The 22,790-nt window shown below is 49.4% G+C and overlaps 1 protein-coding gene across 4 annotated transcripts in view; it reads right to left on the bottom strand.

The window, feature by feature from the left end:
- Positions 1-22,790, bottom strand: part of DPF3 (double PHD fingers 3) — a 258,847-nt gene that overhangs the window by 116,150 nt on the left and 119,907 nt on the right. For all 4 annotated transcript variants that reach the window (XR_004286165.1, XM_032345049.1, XM_032345048.1 and 1 more), the window contains exon 3: positions 17,533-17,640. Coding sequence is in view for 3 of the 4 variants with exons in the window: in XM_032345049.1 (XP_032200940.1) it covers positions 17,533-17,640 (108 nt within the window). In the remaining variant the exon portion in view is untranslated. The remainder of the gene's footprint in view (positions 1-17,532; positions 17,641-22,790) is intronic.

The raw sequence follows: 22,790 nt of genomic DNA, 5'->3' as shown, positions 1-22,790 counted from the left end.
TCCCAAGACCCAGGGATCATGACCTGAACCGAAGGCAGATGCTTAAGGACTGAGCCACCCAGTCGCCCCAGGGATATTATTTTTGCTTTTGTTAAACTAAAAGCAGAAGCCTCAGGTACAGGGGATCCTGTTTTGATTTGCTAAGAAACATTCCTCTGATCTCTTCTCTGATCCTGTACCTCATACCCCCTTGGCAAATAGATGTGCGGCCCCTGCCCTGTTATCAGGTAAGATAAAGACAAGAATATGAGGGATGGATGCCCTAGAAAGCAGCCCAGGGAAGGGAATGGTCCATGTGCATGGCGGAGTTGAGAGTGGGGTGTAGGACTATTCACAGTGTTGTGCACAAGCTTGAGGGAACTACACGGAAAGCTGAAGCACCCCCGGGAGTTGGCAATGGGGAGCCATTACCACCGCTCTTCCTAGACAGAGGGAGACAGAGGGGACAGAGGGAGAGCATTTGCAAGAACCCGGAGGGATCTGTGGCTTGCAGCCTCCGTGAGCTCATGAAAGAGAGAATCAAGGTAAAGAGGCGCATGGCCCAAGCTCGCTCTTTCCACCCTTGTCTTCCTGCTCTGCCTTCTGATTGGCCAACCTCAACTAGACACCAGGGGGCAAGGCAGCCTCATTGACACAGCACACCAAGGTCAGCTTCCTGGGGCCCAGCTTAGGGCCCCAGGATGAAGAGTGGGTGGGGTGGGGGCAGGGGGACCGGGCAGAAATGGAAATAACCAGCAAAATCAAACCCTGCTCTGCTGGGCTTCATTGCGACTCAAATGCAACTCTGCCTACCCCTTCCATCTCTCCAGAACCAGAGGCAGGCTGGCCAGTCCACACGAAAGGGACACTAGGACATCTCATTAAAACTGAAGAAATCCATACCTACAGGTGACCAGCCCCCAGAAAAAGCCAGTGGGAAGGAGAAACAGTATCTAAAGTCCCTCGAGAGACAAGGTCTTCGGCAAACCCAGGATCCCCCTCCATCCATCTCCATCAAGAAATACTACCACCAGGGGCGTCTGGGTGGCTCAGTGGGTTAAGCCTCTGCCTTTGGCTCAGGTCATGGTCTCAGGATCCTGGGATCGAGCCCCGCATCAGGCTCTCTGCTCAGCGGGGAGCCTGCTTCCCTTCCTCTCTCTCTGCCGGCCTGTCTGCCTACTTGTGATCTCTGTTTGTCAGATAAATAAATAAAATTTTTTTAAAAAAGAAAAGAAAAGAAAAACTACCACCAAATCAACCGGCCCTGGAACTCATCCACACACATATTCATTCCACAAAGAACCGCGGTGCTTCCCCTGGGCACCCAGGAGGTGTACCAGATAAAGACAGTCCTGGCCTTTAGGGGGTTTACAGTCCAAAGAGACAGATACTAAACACTGCGTACAAAATTAATACGGAATGACAAATTGTCCTACGGGCAGCGGAGGAAAACAACAGAGCGCGATGTGAAGGGAGAATGCAGTGGGGGGCTTGCTCTAGATCAGGGGGTCAGGGAAGACCCAGGTGATGGGTCTGAAGTCAGTAACTGAAGTCAGTTACACTGAAGTTGAGTGTTGGGAAAATAGTGCACTGTCTGCCTTAATGAGTTCAGAGCGTGCGACCCCAGAGCCTGCTCTGATGACATCACTCTTTCTCCCAAGTCAAAAAAAAAAAAGGCTTCCAAACATCTCTCATAAAACAATTAAAGCATGTTGCCTCATGTCCTGCCCTCAGTCAGAAGAGAACAGCTGGTCACCGTCCTCTTAACTTATGGTAATCACATATACATATATTTGAAGTTCATATCTTAGTATTCCCTGTAGCTTCTCAACACTAAATAAATCCCATTTCCAGAATCGCCCAGCATTTGAGAGCTGAAAAAAAGCCTCACAGATCATCTGCTTTAATCACCTCATTTTATAAAAGAGGGATCCGAGGCTCAGAGAAGTTGCGTAATTCACAGAAAGCCACACAGCAGAACAAGAACGCAGCCCAGTGGTCTTTCCTAGATGCCGTTAAGATCAGGATGGGAGCCCCACTTGATGCATCCTTATCAGCAGTTTGCAGGCCCAGGCTGAGCCCCAGAGGGCACTGATATGCTTGTGTCCACGAGGACGGCTCTGCACACTCGAACCGTTCAATATGCGGTAGCTGTCCCTGGCTGTGTGTTGGTTAATCCTCTCCGTGACCCAAGAGGCGAGCACAGTTACTATCCCGTTTCACAGATGAGGACGCCGCAGCTTAGGGAGGTATAAAATTTGTTTAATATCACACAGCTGTTTGGGGGCAAAGCCCAGCCTTGACCCCAATCTGCCCCACCAACCCGTTCACATCCTCTCTAGCTTGTACAGACATTGCTTTGTCTCTCTTTGGTTCTTCCTCAAAAAGCCCTTTCCCAAATGTTTGTGCATTTTCCACGACACCCCAAACTCTCTCCATAGACTTCATATTTCAAGGTAAAAGACAGTCCTTTACTGAGGCTGAGGCAGGTCTGTGTCGTGGTTCTGGGCTCTGTCATGTACGAACATCCCATGTGGGGTTCACCCCTTCTGCAACAATACTGACCCCCCCATGGAACTCTCCATCCACTGCGAACTTCCTCCTCCTCCTCCAACTCCGTCTTCCTCCTCTGCTCCATATTCCTCCATCCTGTTTTCCCACAATGCATTCCACTCCCTGGGTCCTCTGGTCATTTACCAGATGGGCACAGTAGAAGCACCAAGAGAGACAAAAGAACCAAATTAGGAACAGCGAGATGGGCTCTCTACAGATTGTTTTATTCTAATACATTCTAATACAGGTAAAGGGCCAGAAGGGACTTCCAGGGACTTCCAGGAGCATCTAGAGCCCAACCCCTCTGGGAGGAGAGTGTAGCACAGAATGATAAGGAGCCCTTCCCAGGGTCACAGAGGAACTCCGTGGCATTAGCCTTGCCTCATTACCAAAATATCTGATGGGCTCATAGAAGTGCTGTTTCCAGATGGCCCTGGAATCAAGCTCTAGTCTGGCCATTAGCCAAAAGGCTAGTTCTTCAGACCCCTGAGTCTCTGTTTCCTTACATATTAACTGAGGATGGACACAATATTTCATAATATTGATGGGAAAATGAAACAAGGTAATGAATACACTGCATAAAGAAACTGGATGACCCACAAAAAAACCAGCACAGAAGCATGGAAACACAGCGGAAAATGAAGTATATCAATTTCTGTTTGGGTTTTGGTTCTTCTCTTCAAAACTCATAATTCGAAATTAGATTGAATACGTAAAGAGCCTGGCATGGTCCGAGTGCCCTATAAATGCTACCACTTATTAGTGTGAAGTTAGAATAATTCTAATTTTAATGGTACAGCAGCATTGTCCAATAGAAACATCATGCAAGCCACTTACATAATTTTAAGCTTTCCAGCAGCCACATTTTGAAAAGAGCAACAGGTGCAATTAATTTTAATATATTTTTTCTAACCCAGCCTATCCAAAACATCATCATTTCAACATGTAGTGAGTATAAAAAAAATTAATTCAATATTTTGCGTTCTTTGATTTGCATTGAGTCTTCAAAATCTGGTGTTTATTTTTATAATGACAGCGCCTCTCAATTCAGATTTAGCCAGACTTCCAGGGTTCCACAGCCACATGTGGCCAGTGGCTACCATATCGGTGCAGGTTTCTACCCTTAAAAGTAAGAGGTACTATGATTTTGTTTCCCCCAAAATGGAAGGATATGGTTCTAACTTTGCCTTCTTCATCCCCGGAGGAGCACTCTTCCAGGACAGCGTTCTAGCTGACCACTGGCAAACCCTAGTTTCAAAGCATTCTGGGTAAGGCTTGCAAGGTCAGAATGACAGGCTAACCAGTGCCCTCCCAGCAAACCAGCAGTGGGTGCATTCCCTGGCCCCTGACCACAGGAGGTCCCAGAGTGAAGGGAAAAACAAGGTAACAGGTCCAAGCTCTTGCACAACGTGCATCCTAGGCACGCTCCCTAGCGAGCCCTTAGGGATTTCATTGATTGTTTTATTCTAATACATTCCATCTAGACATAGGATTTAGTCATTCTTTATACGTGTACTCATTTTGACCCTCGCACCAATTTGGGGACCACATCACCTGACAAGAGCCATCAGACATTTAACATTAAAAGAAAATGGTCCAAAACCCACACATAATTCATCTTTAAATTAGCCTGATTTTATACACAGGGATATAAACCCACGGATCGTTACTCTCTCCAGAGCGGCAGCAGCTGTCACCCAAGCCAGCCGCCTCCCTGGGCCCCTGTAAGCAGCTCTACCTCCACTTCTAATTGGGAACAGAGATACTCCTTGGGTGACTTCCAGCACGATCCATCACACCAGAGACAGCTTCTGTGCAAACCGAAGCAAATCGGTTTCCAAATAAGAAAAAACCTCTTAGACAAACAAGGATTGAAGCACAGAAGGCCTTTTAAAAAAGAAAGAAGAAGAGAAAGAAGGAAAGAAAGAAATGCACAAATCGAAGCAAAAAGAAGAAAAAATGTCAGAGGAGAGCCGTGGCTTCTATCTCGGGCCGTGGACAGGGCAGCCATCCTCTCGGGTGGAAATCAAAGCCACAGGCTTTTGACACAGGTGCCCCAAGCCTGCCACCCAACACACTGAAAGCAGAGCTTCTGCTGGGTTGTTGGAGCTCATTAACAGGATGCAGGCGAGATGAGCCCGAAAGTGCACCATGGGAGCATAGTGAGTAATTAAATCCCAGGCCATTTAAAAATGCAAACGCCTAGATGTCACAGGCTCCCAGAGCCTCTGACTCCTCATGCGTTTTTTGGCTCAGGGTGGAGGACTGGGAACCTGCAAGTCATATATGGATTATAATAAAATATGCCATATAAAAAACAGATTAAGACAGTTCTTCTTTGGGGAAATATACAAAGAGAGGAGCTGTCTGTTAGCTGTCGAGTTTGCAAGAGATACCATCTTTCGGGAGGCTGTGCTCCGCCAACAGACAGTCTGCCCCGAGGGAAATAGTGGTGAAACACCCCGACAAGACCCATCCATCCGTCCATCCATCACGGGTTCTCCGTGACGCAGGGGCCTGGAGACAGAGCAGCAGAGCCAAAGGGAGGGAGAGACCCCACAGACAATGGCAGACAATCCTCCTGCTACATCAGGAGTGCTCAGATTTTTGGTTGTTTTTTGTTTTGTTTTTTTTGGGTTTTGTCGTTGTTGTTGTTGTTTTACCTGGCTCTAGTTTTTCTTTAAAAATACAAATGTGCAGTTTTTGCTTCCGAGCGCTTATTAGTGTAAGGAGTTAAGCTCATCCTATTTCCTTGGATTTATACATCAACTTACACCAAGAAGCCAGGAGCTTAAGAGTCATTAATTCATTTATCTCCTTCAGACTCTCAGACTCATGGGGAGAAAGAATAGGGGGAAGAGATCGGGTGGGGGACAGACCGAAGCCCTGGTTCCCTGAGATGGTGGTAGGCCCGGGAATCCATCTGCTCCTTCCTCAGGGGGTGCCATTTTCTTGGCACCCTGTTTTCCTGGCACCCTGTTTCTTGATTCCCTATTTTGTGATTCATAAGACTCAAAATAGATGAGGCTCCCGTTGAGGACCCATCACCCAGGCTGCACCCTGCAGGCCCGTGTTACCACCTGTTTTAGAATCCCAGCATAGCCACACAGCAGGAGGGCTGCCTGTCTCCCCGTATGGCCTCTGCCCCCCACTTCCTGGTGCGCCTATCCACTCACAGCGCAGCCCGCATGCAAGGATGGGCCCTCGTGCACCCCCTCACCTAGGGGTGAACACCTCAGATAAGCATCTCCCCCCTCTGGAGACCCAGAAAAACACCCACATGGCCAAAGGAAGCTCACCCCTGGGCTGGCTGGCAGACCAGGTCAAAGCAGCTTAGCAGGACGGTGGGGGAAGGAAGGAATGGTGGCCACTCATGCAGGAGTGATATCTCCCTTGTGTCCAAGGGGTAGAGATAACCAGAAAGTGCAAGAGTTCTGGAGTGGAAGCTCGGCTCTAGTTCCCAACACCACACACTGGGCCTTAACCTCTCTGTATGTAAAACTAAGGGATCACACCCCACTTCCCAGCTTTGCTGTGGGGCCAACGGAGCCAAGGGACACAGAGTGTCTGCACAAGGGGTATGATGTTCAAGCAACATGAGCGCCCTCCCTTCTGCCTCCACAAAGTTGTGGCACTTCCCAGCAAGGTCTTAACCCTCGGATCTTCTCAACCATCGGAACCAGTGGGGCCCAGCTTCCCCCAGCTGGGGCATGGGCCCAGGGAGAGCGGCCGTGAAGAGGCTGAGTTCAGAGCTGTACTGGGGACAGAGGGGGCCATGGACGAGACCCAGCTCGAAGGCCAGAGGCCAGTCCTGCTTCAGGTCCAGGTCCAAATCCTACAGATTTGGAAATCACAGCAGAACTGCATGGAAAATGCCTTCCTTGCCCTATTCCTTCGTTGGACAAACCATTACTGAGCACCTACTATGCACCAGGTTCTATTCTAGATGTTGAAGACACAGCTTTGAACAAGAGAGGAAAAGTCCTGCCCTCATAGAAACTGTATTCTAGTAGGGAAGTTATTGGGGGTGGGGGAACAATACCTAAAATCAAATGAGTGAGACCTAGAGCACAACAGATGATAATCAGTGCTTTGGGGGAAAACAGAGCAGAGAAGGGGATGCTGGAGTATTGGGGGAAGTGGGAGGGGGGTTACCTTTGAAATGCGGCCAGGAAAACACAAACCTGAGGAGAGGGGAAGGGGGCACGCTGATATCTTAGGAAGGACATGCTGGGCCAAGGAGACATTGATGCAATGGCCTGAAGCCAGGGCCCATCTGCCTGGAGACCAATCCAGAGTTATTACAGGGGCCTTGGAAAGGCCATGCAGGCCACTGAGAGGAGGTTGACTGCCACTGTGAGTGTGATCAGAAGCCACCGGAAGTTTCAAGCAAAGAGTGTATTTTAAGAGGGTCACTATGAAAACAGCTGAAGGAGGAAAGGCAGAGTAGGGAGAGTGATCAGGAGTTACTGCAATGTGGGTGGGAACCCCCGATGGGCCCGGTGCTTAGGACTAGGCTGGGCACGACCCACCGGAGCCCTGTCTTCATGGCACGCACACCCTGGCTTCCAGATACATCCAGAGGGCAGTAGGGGTCTGGAGCAGGCCCCTGGCCCCTGAGCACGGGGCATCCCCACACAGTGAACCAGGACAGAGGGCAGGTGTGGAGGTCGGGTGCCCAGCACCGAGGGGTAGAGGTAAGGACAGTAGAGCAAGTCCCCAGAGGAAGGGCTTTCCAGAAGAAGGGAGACCAGCCAAGGCCATGGGCAAACATGGCCTTGCCATGCCAATCAGACAGGCCTGGCCTACCACACCATGGGGTGACAGGTGTCAGTAAGAGTGAGAAGGAAGCCTTCCAAGTTGACCTCTGTGCCCTGGGCAATGGATGCCAGAGTTCTGGGACATAAGGGGTGACTTTTTTAAGCTGTGGGCCTGGTAGAGACGGATCCCATAGACAGGTGCCAGGTCTTTTTCCCTCAGTGCAGAAGGTTCCAGACTTGGGGTTTTTAAAAGACTCAAAGGCAGAATGCAGTGCCATTCCAGGCCAGCCAGCACACACTCTTCAAGCAACAGGCACGTCCCTGTGCAGGGGACAGACATGGCGTTAGCAAAGACCCCCGCGGCCCACCCAGCAGCACAGCATGGGGACACCGTCACTGTGGATACCCTCCAGATCCACCCTCCCTGGGGACTCTCAGAACAGCCCTACAATGTGAGTAAAGCAGCTGCCAGGGTCCGCCTTTCACCGACAAAGAACCAAGGCCAGAGTTGTTATGTAACTGCCCCAAATCACACAGCCACTGGGTGGAGGGGTCTGGACTTGAACCCAGGCCTTGGGATCCTCTGGTGCCCTTTCTCCTGCAGAGCACAGCAGTCAGGCACAGGAAAGGCCCCTATGACCTAAAGTCGAAGAGAGGCAAGATGGCAAAGCTGGGACAGGCCCCACAGCCCAGGCTCGGAACCGGACAGGAAGCCCAAGGGGTCAGTTGCCATGGGCTTCTCTCTGCTCAGTCTCCCTCACCTGTGAAACGGGCATGCAGTCTGATACACCGCGTTCTCCGAGGCTGAGACCAAACACGGGCACCTTTCCTCCATCCCTTTCATAAATCTTTACTGTCCCCTTGCTATGTGCCAAGCCTGTTGCCGGGTGCTGGGGAGACACATGAAGAAACAGGTGGGTCCCTGCCCTTAAAGTGTGGACTGTACCTCCCAGTGGGGGGAAAGATACCAGCGAACAGGCAGGGAGTTACAGGGCGGCTCCACGGGCTGATGACCCGTGTCCTAAACGTGGTGTCACCGGGGGGTAGGGGGACGGCCCACGTGACCATGGAGATTCGGCAGCAGCTGGGCACGCTGCCCTGCTCACTCCCGGCTGCCACCCGTGTCCTCTGCCAGCCCCAGCTCCCGGAGCCCCGCAGGCTGCAAGCAGGCCTGAGACAGCCCCAGCTCGGTCCCCCAGACTGCCAGGAAAGCAAAGGGAGCACGAACAGTCACAGCGTGAAGCAGGGGGCTGCCCACCTCTCCCCAGCTCTCCTGCTCCTGAGGCCAACGAGAGCTGAAGAAGCCGCTGTTGCAAGCTTCCAGGATGGATGGCTGCGGGCTGTGACACTGCGGGCAGGAGATAAATGACTGGTCATTTCCCCCTGATGCACTTGACGGCATCCATTCTCCCAGCTGTACCAAGCTCAGGCAGCCCCCCGCGCCGAGCCAGATAAGCCCTGACAGATGCGGGTGGGAGCTGGAGTGTCCTTCCCCCTCAGAAGGACACAGCCAGACTCCTCCGCAGGCCGGGAGAAGGTCACGGTGTCCACTGGCTCGCACCTGGCTGGGGGCTCCATGGGTCCCTTCCTTGGCCTCCCACCTCGCCCACTCTCACACACCCCCCCACACCCTGCAGGCTCAACCTGGGAGGAGCACCCCGGGGGGGAAGCGGAGGGCGAGGGGCAGAGGGAGCCGGCTGACAGGCTCATCAATCTCAGGCTACACGCTTGGCACATCGGCGTCCCTTAAGTTGTTCCTGGACTGGGAGGGTGCTGGAGGAGTCAAGGGGACTGTCTGGAGGAGAAGAGAAATCACGCCGAACATCAGAGAGCAAATGGTGGAAGAAGCCTGGAGACTATTAAAATGTGGGCCATGTACAAAAGCAGTAGGGAACTAATTAAGATGCAGGATTTGCAAAAGCTGGGGAAGTTGGCCACAGCCTGCTCCCATCTGTGGAGTGCTGGCAGTTCAGTGCAGCGGGGACAGCACCCTAGGCCAGCGAAACGGGCCTCTCCACCCCTGCCCAAGCAGGGAGAACTCAAGCCTCTCTGCCTGGACCGCCCCTTGGGGGATGGGCACCCTTCGGAGGGTCCCCATGACTCGCTTGCTGGTCTGCTGGGGCACCCTCTGCTTTGAGGCACCCTGGCCTACCGTCTCCTCAGGGGTCCAGCCCTTCTGCTTATGTTCCCCCAACGACGTGAGGTGGGTGGTGACCATCCGGGTCATTCATCCCCAGTCATTGAGTGACTGCCAAAGGGGAGAAAAAGGAGAAAAAAAAAAAAAAAAACCTAGAGAAAGAACCAGAACCCTATTATTCCTGGCTGCCTTCCCTCCCACCACCCTTGGAATTCGGCAAGGGTGGCAAAGAGCCGGGTTGTTCCCCATGTATCCTGGAGCAGAAGGGATTTACAAGGCCTCAGGTACATTCCAGGAGCAGAAAGAACATCTGTTATAAAGGTCCTGTTGGTGTGGGAACACCACCGTGAATGTGTGTGTTGGGTCCTGGAGCAACATGGCGCCCGTTCCAACAGGCTCTCCCTGAGGGTTCTCTCCTTGGCCTCACCACTGATCTCCCCGGGGAAATTAACCTCCTAATTCAGTGCCACAGTTCTCCAACCTTATCTAAAACAAAGATAAAGTCTCCCCTAGACCAGGGGTACCAAAAGGTCTGGGGTTGGAAGATGCTAAACTGATCTAAGCAGACCATCCAAGCATTTAATCCAAAGAGACACAAGGAAAAGTTTGTTCCCAGCCTTTTTCTTTTCTTCATTCAAACACACGAGAGCGCGCGTGCACACGGACACACACACACACACACACACACAAACACACACAACGTGAAGTTAAAGGCCTCTTTTTTAATCAGCTGGCTTTTGCCCAACATCTGCCCTGCTCCAGGGCCTTCTGGTGGATATTTACTATCCACCTTTCTCTCCTGCCAGCTCGGCTCCCCCTTCGCGAGGACAGAGCTCCATTCTTGGGGAAATGGTCCAGGGGAGGCCCCCCTCTCTGGCACCAGGCCTCTGCCTCAGTCTTCATGTTGCCTGAATTGTGATGGCTGCGTCTTGAAACACCTTGCGTTCCCCTCTGCAGCCAAGTGCAAGCTACAGGGAACACTGAAGTCCATTGTCAGTCAGCGGAGAGAAATAATGTTGTATGTGTTGTCCTTCAGACGCCCAGGCAAGTAGGAGGTTGCAAGATATTTATTCAAGACAGATTGGAGGGGTGATGTTAGGCGTGAGAAACACATAGGTCCGGGGACACGGAATGTTTTCAGGACCCAGAGAGCTCTCCCCAGCTCTCAGCCCCATCCCACCCGCACACAGACATATTTTTATGTTCAGCAAGTAGTACAGAAAGACAGGCAGGATGTCCTAGTCACAATGAGGGAGATGGGGCGAGGAAAGCGGGGGGGGGGGGGGGGGGGTAACCCATCGGTGTGTGATCTAGCCCTGAACAATGCCTGAGCAGCAGCCGTGATCCTGCCTCCCCTCTCCCCGCCCCGAGATGCGTCCTTAACCCAGACCAACTCTGTGCCTTTCGGGGGCTGAACCAGAGGTAGACGGTTCTACAGCCCTGTCCTCAGACCTTCCCTAAGGTCCCTCGAGATTCCTTAATCTACACCCCTTCCTCTTGCCTTAACCTGGTTTCCTGACAGAGCCCTCAGCTCTGCAGACCTGAGGTCAAGGACAACTCTTACTTGATGGCTGCTGTTGCCAAAAGCTGCCTACCACTGGCAGGACCCAGGCAGGGACACAAAGGAAGACAGAAGGTACAAACTGGGTGTTGGCGTGATAAATTGCTTGCGGCGTCTCCGTATTATCCGTTGAGGGGCCTGACATGGAAGGAAACCCATGCCTTGAGACAATTCTGCTCTGGGCCAGTGCCCCCGTCTCTCACGGATCAGGGGAACTCCTCTCCCTCTCCCCCGAGGAAATGAGGGTGCTGAGGGTGAGGCCCAGGGGAGGCTCCGAGCATCACAGACATAACTACATTCCTGGAGCTTGTCAAAGGGACCTCAGGAGACTCACGGCGGGAGCCTGGGAGGGAAGAGAGAAGACAGCCTGGCATCCTCGGCGCTGGGTAGTGGAGGCGTGCCAAGGATTGATTGGTTCATTCATTGGTTTTCTTTCAACATAAACTTAGTCTTCTAGTTTCCATAAATTTAACGAGATTCAGCTCAGGTTAGACAAATTGATTATCGATTTTCAGCAAGGTTTGCCCAAAAAGGATTATACATAATGTTGTGCAATTTGCTTTTCTTTTTCTACCTAACAATATATCTTCGATATCTTTCCATTTTTTTCCTACTCATTTCTTTAAAAGCCAAAATAGTATTCTATTCGATGAATGTACTATATATTTAAGTAGTCCCCCATCAACGGACCTTCTGGTGTTCCCATTCTTTCTTCTTGTTGTTGTTGTTACAAACAATGTCACAATGGATGACCGCACACATCTGGAGTATATATTTATCCGTAGGATCAATTCCTAGCAGCAGAATTTCTAGGCCAAAGGTGATGTGTCTTTTAAATACTGATAGGTACTAAGCGCCGACCTTCCAAAAGGTTAGACCCAATCCCACGGCAGTGTGTCTCCCCCTGTCCGTTTCCTTCAGCTGCTCCTCTATCCCTGGGAAGGTGGGCTTTCCTTCAATCAACTGCCTGTCGCCACCTCCTAGGAGTTTATAGCAAATGCTCCAGGGACCCTTGCCATGACTCTACCCTGAGCCACACTCAAAAGTGCCGCTGAAAGGTGGGGACGTGCCCAAGGGGACAGAGAGTGGCTGAGAGCAGGGCTTGGGCTCTGCTCAGCCAGCAGTAGGGATAACATTCTGCAAACATGCATCCAGAGGGGGCGCCTCCCACTCTCGCACAAAGGCGCCCCTCGGGCCTGAGGCCCTGGAGGAAGGCCCTTTTCTGACATTTTGTCTTGTGTGAAAAAGTCAACGTCAAACGTGAGGCACCTCCAGGAAGAGAGTGACGGTGCTGCTTCGTGTTCTCTAGATGTGCCCTGATGCTCTGCGGAGGCCGCCGGGGTGAGGGGCAGCCTGAGCACACGGTCCCCAGTACAGACTCAGAACGGCACATGGAAATGACTCGCATTTGCCTCATGGCTTGGGGTTTTTGTTTTCCGAAGGCTTAGCCGTAGATCTGATTCCCCAAAGAGGAGAAATAAGTTCACCTGAGAAAGAGCTATTTATTTCAGGCCTGGCTTTTTCCTGTTTCTCAGTGCCTGGATGGTGGCATGAAGGAACAAGCCTGCCTTGGGTGGGCCCAACAAACTTAGGATCTTTTGTTTTGTTTTGTTTTTTAAGTTTTTTATTTATTTGACAGAGAGAGAGCACAAGTAGACAGAGAGACAGGCAGAGGGAGAGGGAGAAGCAGGCTCCCCACTGAGCAGGGAACCCGCCACGGGGCTCATGACCTGAGACGAAGACAGCTGCTTAGCTGACTGAGCCAACCACACACCCTCAAACTTAAGATCTTTTGCCACGTTGGGACACAGATATGCCTCTGAGAGCCCATCCTTAACAAGCTGGCACTCACTTTTCCCAGAAAGGTCCGCCCCCAGAATTCTAGACATCTCAGGGGCGAGGTCTTTATTAGCCTGAGACTTGGACCATTAGACCTCAGCCTCTGCCCCACATTCAAGGGCAGAGACCAAGGACACCTTTCAAAGGATCACAGATAGAGGCACGATGGGCTGGTGGGCACTTGGCTCCAGCAAACTCCCAACCCTGGGGCTCTTCCCATTCCCACCACCCACAGGCCATGACAGGTCCAAGGATGGGGCAAACCCAAAGCCAGCTGTGATGACAGCTGCTCCACGTTCAGCCACGGGGAGGCCAGTGTGCTCAAAGTACGTGTCTGTAGACAAGAGGGCGAGACGCTCATAAAGTAACTTCTTCCTCAGTCTCACTAACAATGAGACTGTCAGTTCCCAGAAATGTGAGCAGCACAGTAAACCTTGCTTGGCTTGGCACTGTCCGCAGTCTGATTTCCCTAACATATAAAGTGGGCTTATTCCACTTTGATCCCTCCTTTCTGCTCTACCTCCCAGGGCTATGGTAAGGACCAAAGGAAATGCTATAAATGAAAATGCTTTGTAAAGGGCTTTGTAAATTACAGTGTGCTGTTCAGACACTGGTTATGATGATGACGATGATGATTCAATCAGAGTTCCCCATCCCCTGGGTGGCAGTGATTGGTAGGGCAGATGCAAACCCAAGCCAGCTAATCAGTCCTTCCCAGGAATTTTCTGCCACAGCTATCGAAGAGGACTGCTGCTTTCTGCTGAGTCCAAGGAGTGCTGAGTCTGGGGCTCCGGATGGCCACCTTGTCTGCCCCACAAAGAGGAGAGAATTAGAGGTGGAAAGAGGCTCAGAGCCCTCACCACAATGTTTGAACCCCTGGATGCAGCTATGCCTGAAACCAGGGCAACTCTGAGATCTACCATTACATGAACCAACTTTCCTTCTTTCTACCTTAGGCTGGTTAGATTGTGTGTTTGACATTTATAACTAAAGGAATTCCAAGTATCTCTTGGGTGCATTTGAATCATTTAAATATTAGTTTTCTAATCATAAAAATAAAGTTTTTAAGGGAAAAGCTTTGTTAAAGTTTTTTTTTAAGTTAGTATAACTATGAACAATGCAAAGAAGCAGAAAAAGCACTGAACAGAGAAATAAAAAAACATGTATTCTCTGCTTGTTCCCACAGGAATTACTGTGTGACTTTGAGTAAGTGTCCTAACCTGCCTGAACCTCATAAAATAAGGAATTGGAGTTAATGATGTTTAAGGTATTTAACAGCATGAAATGTCTTCAATTCCATAAAAGACAATCCAATTAGTCTAATACAAAGTGTTCTTAAGAAAGACTTTCTAGGGGTGCCTGGGTGGCTCAGTGGGTTAAGCCTCTGCCTTCGGCTCGAGTCATAATCTCAGGGTCCTGGGATCGAGCCCCACATCGGGCTCTCTGCTCAGCAAGGAGCCTGTTTCCCTCTCTCTCTGCCTGCCTCTCTGCCTACTTGTGATTCCTCTCTCTGTGTCAAATAAACAAATACAATCTTTAAAAAAAAAAGAAGAAGAAGAAGAAGAAATAGACTTTCTAGGGGCACCCAGATGGCATGGTCAGTTAAGTGTCTGATGCTTGCTTTCTGCTCAGATTATAATCTCAGGGTCCTGTGATCATGAAAGCAAGCTCCATCTGAGATCAGTGTGGATTTTGCTTGTGATTCTCTCTTCCTCTCTCTCTGTCCCTCTGCTCCTGTTCTCTCTCTCTAAAATAAATAAATAAATCTTTTTTAAAAAAGACTTTCTGTATAAATGTTAAGAACAAAGATTAACAATTTAAATCAGCATCAAGTACTTACAATCTTTTAAACTGACAAGCTGCAATTGAGATGTCCTCCCATATGAAAGTTAATATGAATTCATATATGAATATGAAAATATTCACTGCAAATTGGAAAGACTGGAGACAAAAATTGGGAACAACCTGGTTAAAATAGTTGTGGTACATTCATACAATGGAATATTGTGTAACTATAAAAAAGAATGAGGAAATTCTTTATATATTGATAGGGCCGATGCCTGAGGCACATTTTTCAATGGAACGGGCAAAACACAAGGTGGCCTGCTATATCAAAAGACAAGGAAAAGGTCATATGGATGAATGTAATTCTTGGTGTGCACATAGACAATCTCTTGAAGGATCTGAAAAAACTGCGCCACTGATGGGCCTGATTGCCTCTCTGAGGACTAGATCTCATTTTTCACTCTGCATACAATATATGCTTTTTATCCTTGGAATGTCAAAACATGTGACTGTGTTGGTTATTCAAATTTTTCAAATTTTTAATTAAAAGAGTAAGAAGGGGGGAAAGGCAGTAAAAAAAAAGTGGGGGGCAAATACTATTACATATGATTTAGGTGATCCTCATGGTTAAGTGGAAACCCAACTAGGAAACCCCAAGTACCACTTCGCCTGTGTATAGATGGGAAAATATACCCAGAGGGTTCGCACACTACGCCACGAAGACATACCAAGCTAGTGGTAGACACGTCAGCAATACCCTCCCTTCAAAATCCGCACAGAAGACCCAGCATGGAGTCAGCCTCCCACTACAGCCCCTCCTGCAGAGCCCCAGAAAGGGTAGAATGAAACTGGTCCCAGTAAGGATCGAGCCAGGGGTTACCTCCGCACTCATCCATGGCTCTTCCAAAAAAACAGGATCAATGATTCTGGAACAAAGAAGGAGGAAGTCCCCACCTCTAAGATAAACTGTTCTTATTGATAATTGCTCATGTTTAATAAAGAAACAGGGGTGACACGCCACGCAGACTTCTGATCGGGCAACGTGGGAGTCTTTAAAACTAGTGTTTCCCCAAACTTCAGTGTGCATCGTGGGGAATGCAGTCCTCGGGGATATGGTAAAATGCAGACTCTGACTTAGCAGGTCTGGGGTGAGGTTCAAGATTCTGCATCTCCACCAAGCTCCCTGGGGCTGCCTGTGCGGTCAAGACCACACCCACCAATATGGGCACCCCTAGCCACGTTTGGGTTTGCGATGTGGCCAGTCTGTAAGGAGATGGGCTAAAAGTGTAAATTCACACTGAAATTTAATAAACAATACAAAAAAAGAATGTATACTATCTCACTCATCATTTCTATATTGATTACATGCTAAAATGATAATATTACTGCTGTGTTGGGTTAAATGGAATCTATAATTAAAATTAATTTCACCTGGATTTTTTCCCCTTGTTTAATGAGACTACCAGAAAGTATAAAATGATACTTGTGGCTGGCATTATATCTCTACTGGATTATGCTGCTCAGGGAGACTTGGCCCTCCATCAAACTCCATCTTTTTTTTTTTTTAAGATTTTATTTATTTATTTGACAGAGATCATAAGTAGGCAGAGAGGCAGGCAGAGAGAGAGGAAGAAGTAGGCTCCCCACTGAGCAGAGAGCCCGATGCGGGGCTCAATCCCAGGACCCTGAGACCATGACCCAAGTCAAAGGCAGAGACTTTAACCCACTGAGCCACCCAGGCGCCCCCAAACCCCATCTTAAGAAGAAAGTTTGGAACAATCTCAGTCACCACCCAGAAGTGTTTGCAAGGGTCTGAAAATTCTACAGGGCCATTGAGAACTTGGATGGAGCTCATTGAAAAACCTAGTCCCCACCCATCTCCAACAAATAAAATTTTTTTTTTTAAGAATTTTATTTATTTATTTGAGAGAGAGAGCATAAGTGCAGAAATGTTAGTGGGAGAAGCAGACTCCTTGTCAAGGAGGGAGCCCGATGTGGGACTCGATCCCAGGACTCCAGGATCATGACCTGAGCCGAAGGCAGTTGCCCAACCAACTGAGCCACCCAGGCGCCCCAAATAAAACTTCTATGACGAGTGAAATCTGGGTTAAAATAAACAATTGAAACAGGTTAACCATAGAACCATGAGTGAAAGCATCCCAAACAATTGTGAACAGAGATTTTGCAGAGAAGACACAGCCTAAGAAGTCAATACGGAAAGGTAGGTGTGAGGGAACCTTGCCAGGCAGCCTTCCTTAGTCAGGTCTGTGTTTTTTGGTGACAGTGGGAGCGGACATGTGAGCTCTACCTTTGTTCCACTTAAAAACACTGTTCCCGCCACCCTGAGTCACCTCTCAGCCCTAGTAGCACCCCCAAAACCAGAGGCTCCCTGAAAGATGAAGACCCAGGGTGATCACTTGGCCTTACTACAACCCAGACACAGGTCTGAAGGTAGCCATCGAGTCAGAAGTGTTCTAACAGGTCAGTGGTCTGGAAAAGTAACCAGTTCCTTCCGCATGGCCACAAAGCACTCAGCATCACCTAGAGGAAAATTTTGAGCTCAGACTCTTCCATTTCCATGCCCAGATGGGTTCTGTTTTTTATAGCTCCTGGGGCCCTGTCCGGAAAGCCATTCCTCCTGGGCCTGTTCCCACCCTTGCCTGCTTGCTTTACTCCACAGGGTGGCAAGAGGGAGATGAGAGGAAAGGGGAGGCACAAGACACCAGAGGGAAGAGATGCTTGGGAAAATACGTGGACATGTTTACACAAGAGAACAGGCACAGAGGCACACCTTTGGGCACCATGGGCCAGGTTCACTCTCCCACGGAACTTAGCTCTATAGACAAAGGAGAAAATCAACCTTGCCTGGGCCAGCCCAGACCTCCCCACCTCTCCCACCAGCTCCAGAGGGCACTGACCAGGTTTTATTTCCAGCAGTCGAAGCTTTGGATCCTCAGGCGGGTGCAATCGTCTCTTCTTACGCCAGCAGCGGGCAGGGTATGTGTATAGCTGGCCCGGGGCGAGGCCTGTGGACAGAGACAGCATAAAGGTTAAAGGCTTCAGGCTAGCAGGGGCCTTGGAAACCTTTCTGTCCAAGCTTCTCACTCACAGTGAGAGGAAACTGAAGTCCAGAAAGGTAATGTGACTTGTCAAGGTCATGCAGCTGGTCAACAGTAGAGCAAGGCAGTATCGAGTTCATCTGACCCTAGGACCCTTGCCCTGTCTGCTCCACCATGCTGTCTCTGTAAGCCTGTGACCATCATCACCATGACCAAAACAGCTCTCCCCTCCTGGTTTGGGGAGATCAGAGGGACCTTTCCAGATTCAACCTCACTACGGTGTTTCCAAGGCAGTGGACCTCCAGCTTCTACCCACCAACTGCCCCTCTCTACAGGTGTAGGTTAAGCAGGTTCTCTTCAAGGCAAAGCAGCAGAAGTCAGTCTGCCTACCTACAGATGGCGGGGATTGGGAAGCATCTTAAGGAAACCAGATCAAGGAACCAAATCTCCTACCTACTGACTTCCTCCACCTGCTGTTAGCTGCTGGCAGCTCACTGAAGTCAGTGGGAGCCCCAAGAACCTCCAGAGGAATAGAAGCCTACTCTGGGGACCAGGATCCTTGGCCTGCAGAGTCAGCATCCTTCTACATCCCTGTCCCCTTGCCTGGGCCTTACAGAAAGAAATGGGCAAGAGTCCAGTGGCTGGGCTGATGCACCAACCAAAATGTCTCTCCAGAGTCCCCATTTCGATTCGGCCTTCGGCAACAAAGTTCCACAGCAGCGTCATCTTCATAACTACCACCCTGGGAGGAGCCTTCTTGCCTACCAGACAACATTCTTACGGCTCCTGGGGCACTGAGTGTGGAAGCGAGAGGACTTGGAGGAATGTGGGTGGACTTTTCACTCCAGACCACGGGTTATTCCAGAAAAAAGGGGCAGAGGGCAGAGGCTAAGGGGAGAAAGAGAGGGGCTTAAGACTGGGTAGGTGGTGTGCAGACTGAAAAGACTTGCCTGGTGCACCCCAAAAGAAACAAGCAGAAGCTAAGCAATCCACTCCTGTTAGAGTAAAAATCCTAGTAAAGACCGAGACTTAGTCTCATCCTCATCAGAATCCCCAGAACCCTCTGTGTGACACTTAGAAGAATCAAACTAAACATTTGCTGAATGAATGAGTAAACGAATACATTCCCGCTTCACTGTGATCAGTCACAACTCAGTCTTCTGTAGGTAAATGGGGCATGTGACGACCACCATCAGACCCACGTGGGAAGGCCACTTCCTAGACCTAGGGCCACAGAGATAGAAAATATCATGACTCTGTTTCCATCTGCTGTCTGCCATTTGGGGACCTTCTGCCGAGACGATCTACAAAAGCTTCGCTGCTATATACCCTTTTATTCATTTTTCATTCTTACTAGTCTTCTCTACCCACTTATTGGTTTGGATCCAAAGCAGAAACAACTATTCCAGTACTATAGGAAGCAAAATTTTCAAATACTCTTTCTGTGCTAAGTTTCATTTTTAACCACATAGCTGTTCCCACAGGTTGCAAGGCAATGAAAAAGCTGGAGGTCCCCTACCCCCTCCCCGTTTGGGCTCTCAGAAACCATTAGGGTCATGGAGCCTAGAGGCTCCAGAAAAATCTCTGATGTCATGCGCTAATGGCTTTTCATGTCCAAGAGTCATCCTAATACTTAACTTTGTTGCTAGCTTCATAGCTTCTGCATAGTAGGAAGATCTCAAAGTTCTGAGCTCCCTGTGCTCTGAGGAGCAGGCTTGTGGTTGATTGGAGAAGAATAAATGAATCAAAGTAAGATTGCTCTCCCTTCCACGGAAGGCCCAGTTTTGACCTATTTTTGAAGGAAGGCATCACCAGGAACAGTTTGATGTTTTGTTTTGTTTTGTTTATAAACATATATTTTTATCCCCAGGGGTACAGGTCTGTGAATCGCTAGGTTTACACACTTCACAGCACTTACCATAGCACATACCCTCCCCAATGTCCATAACCCCACTCCCCTTCTCCCAATCCCCCTCCCCCCAGCAACCCTCAGTTTGTTTTGTGAGATTAAGAGTCACTTATGGTTTGTCTCCCTCCCGATCCCATCTTGTTTCATTTATTCTTCTCCTACCCACTTAACCCCCCATGTTGCATCTCCACTTCCTCATATCAGGGAGATCATATGATAGTTGTCATTCTCCAATTGACTTATTTCGCTAAGCATGATACCCTCTAGTTCCATCCAGGTCTTCGCAAATGGCAAGATTTCATTTCTTTTGATGGATGCATAGTATTCCATTGTGTATATATACCACATCTTCTTTATCCATTCATCTGCTGATGGACATCTACATTCTTTCCATAGTTTGGCTATTGTAGACATTGCTGCTATAAACATTTAGGTGCATGTGCCCCTTTGGATCACTCAGTTTGATGTTTCTGATGTGATTCACTCCAGGGCCATGTCATCTCTGACCCTAGAATTCCTGAATGGCTGCATTGATTCTGGTCCCTTGAGCCACCTCTGGGGCTGATATGCCCCAGGATCCCAACAGAGGTCAAGTACAAGGGCTGATCCAGTACTCTACAACCCAGAACCAGCCTCACATACCCCCACTCATTTTGGGTTAGTGATTCTTCATCCAGACTGAACCTAAAAATCTAGACTGAACCTGGAGAACTTCTTAAGAATAGTAAGGCCAAAAAATCATGCCAGAACTACCCACTCTGAGTGTAAGTGGATGGAGTAAGTAGGCCAACTATTTTTTAAAGAACCTTATAGATTTTTCCAATGTCTGGCCAAGAACCCCTGGAGGTCTAAGCATCATCTCGTCACTTGCCTGGATATTCTCTCTGAGGTACCAAGACTGGTTTCATGGCCTTCCCAAAATCATCTCAAGGTTCCAGTGTTTCCCCCCAACATGCTGTCATTAATTTCCAGCTTACTGGACTATTTCCCCTACCAGTTTTATAAGACCCAGGATGACAGGAACTATATCCATCTCTAGTATCCCTAACACTTGGCACAATCCCTGGTAGACATATCAAGAAGTACTTATGAAATGAATTCAACCAGAACTGAATCAGATTCAGAAATGCAGGAAGTGAATGACCTGTTATTCCTGGTTCCAGGAAACTCATGCACCCACATCTAAACCATCTAAGAGGAACCACAGAGGTAGCCTCAGGAGTGAGTACAGAACTCAACCCAAGATGGCAGTCTCTGTGCCTTAAGTTCCTTCTTGCCCCACACTCTGCTTCATAGCATTTCCAACCTGACCAAGGGCAGGTGAGGAAGAAGGGACTAGTTCAGACAGCACTTTCAAAAGATCTAAATGACAAGAGGTCAGAATTGTCAACACTTGCCCAATGGCCTCTGCCCTCCCTGAAACCCTGGTTACTGCACTTGTTGGCCAGCGGCCTCAAGGTAGCCTCGGGCCACTCACTTTCTAGCTGTAGACTCACTCACTCTCTTAGTAGTAGGTAGTCTAAATGGCCAGAAGAGGGACTATTTTTATACCACTCTTTAACTTTCTCTGATGGATTACAGAAGGCCCACGAGGCACAGGAAGAGCACATGAGTCCTCATACCACCACTCCTGTAACCTTGGAAATATCACCACGCATTTCTGAGCCTGTCTCCTTACCGGTAAGATAAGAACGTTAATAATACCTACCTCACAGGGGCTGTTGTGGGGATTAGCTTAAATTCAAGAAGAAGCTCTTTGAAACCATGAAGCCTCGTGCAAATGTCAGTTACTAATTATCATGAGTTAGCTGACTTAGATGAGTATGGACGCCATGGCCGTGTGGCATGACAAGGCCTCCGCCCCGCGTGCTTCTCTTTGATGTCTGTCTTGACTCCACCTCATCTCAACAAGCAAATGGCCCCAAGAACTCTCTTGGGGCTCCAGCCCCCCTTCTTTGCCCTCCTCCCTAGGCTGACAAGCACCAGGGTGCCTTTATAGGGCCAATACATTCAGCCCTGGAGTTCCACTTACAGAGGGACGAGCAGAGCCCCGTGAGAGTTATGTTGTTTATCTCATTAGAACAGGAGGCACATAACTCACAGCCTGTGTGTGTGTGTGGTAGATGGAGGAGGGAGGGAAGGGGGAGGAGGAGGAGGGAGTCACAGCTGCAGCCAGGGAAATTAACCTGAAGGAGTGAGCCTGGGGCTAGGGGGAGGGTGGAGGAGGGAGGAAAGGCAGCCGGACACAAGAGGGGGACCAGTCTTTCCTGGTAACCAAGGCCACAGCCACCTTCCCTAAGCAAACTGCTTTTCTGTCACTTTGAGCTGCAAGTCCAGCTACACCACCCATCCTCATGTGCCAGCACAGACATCTCTCACACGCAGACACACACACACATACCCACACAGGAACTCACACACTTGCTGGAGGGAGAACTGTCTCCAAAGAAAAAAACAGCAGGGTGGGCTTTGATGCCTGCATGGTCAGCAGACTCCAGACAAGTCGCTTGCTACCAGCATTGACCAAATCACCAAGGGGGATTCCTCAGTGTCATGGCTATCTCTGACAGACACAGCATAAGCTATTAAAAAATCAGAAGAAAAAGTGGGATAGAAAAGAGAAGGCAGGATGACAGGAGCTAGGAACAGGGTTTGAAAAAGAAGAGAAGAACTGGAGTAATTCCTCTTCCCCCAGCCAGGGTTGCACAGTGGCAGTTCAAGCCTGCCCTGCCACATCTCAGAGAGGTGGACCAGCAGGCCGCCGCCGAACACTCCCGGTAATGGAAACCTCACCGATTCACCGGACAGACTTCCTGTAGCTGGTCAACTCTCATTGTGAGAAACAGTTTCGCTTCACCCTCGTTTTGAATCAAAATCTACCTTCCTGTAGCTTACGCCAATTTGTCTACTCTCTGTCCCCAGAGTGGACAGGGATCACCTGTATCTCAACCATCCTTCCCGTCCACTCACTTGGGTTTGAAGGACAGCCTACTGAGAGGCTGAGGAACTAGAGGGCATGGGAGTTACAGGAGAGACGCAGTGACCATACCTGCTCAGAGCTGGGGTAACAGGATTCAAGGTTCCAAATTAAGAATCCAAACACTGCTTCCCTTTCATCATCTTCCCTTTGCCCACCCCACATTGGACAGAAAAGGGATGGAACAGCAGGCTTCTCTTCAGACATCACTGTCATTAAAAAGCTCCTCTG

Source organism: Mustela erminea, chromosome 5 (genome assembly GCF_009829155.1).
Source record: "Mustela erminea isolate mMusErm1 chromosome 5, mMusErm1.Pri, whole genome shotgun sequence".
Taxonomy (NCBI): Eukaryota; Metazoa; Chordata; class Mammalia; order Carnivora; family Mustelidae; genus Mustela; species Mustela erminea.
Note: the sequence above shows the minus strand (reverse complement) of the source record. Positions and strands in the feature narration are given on the sequence as shown.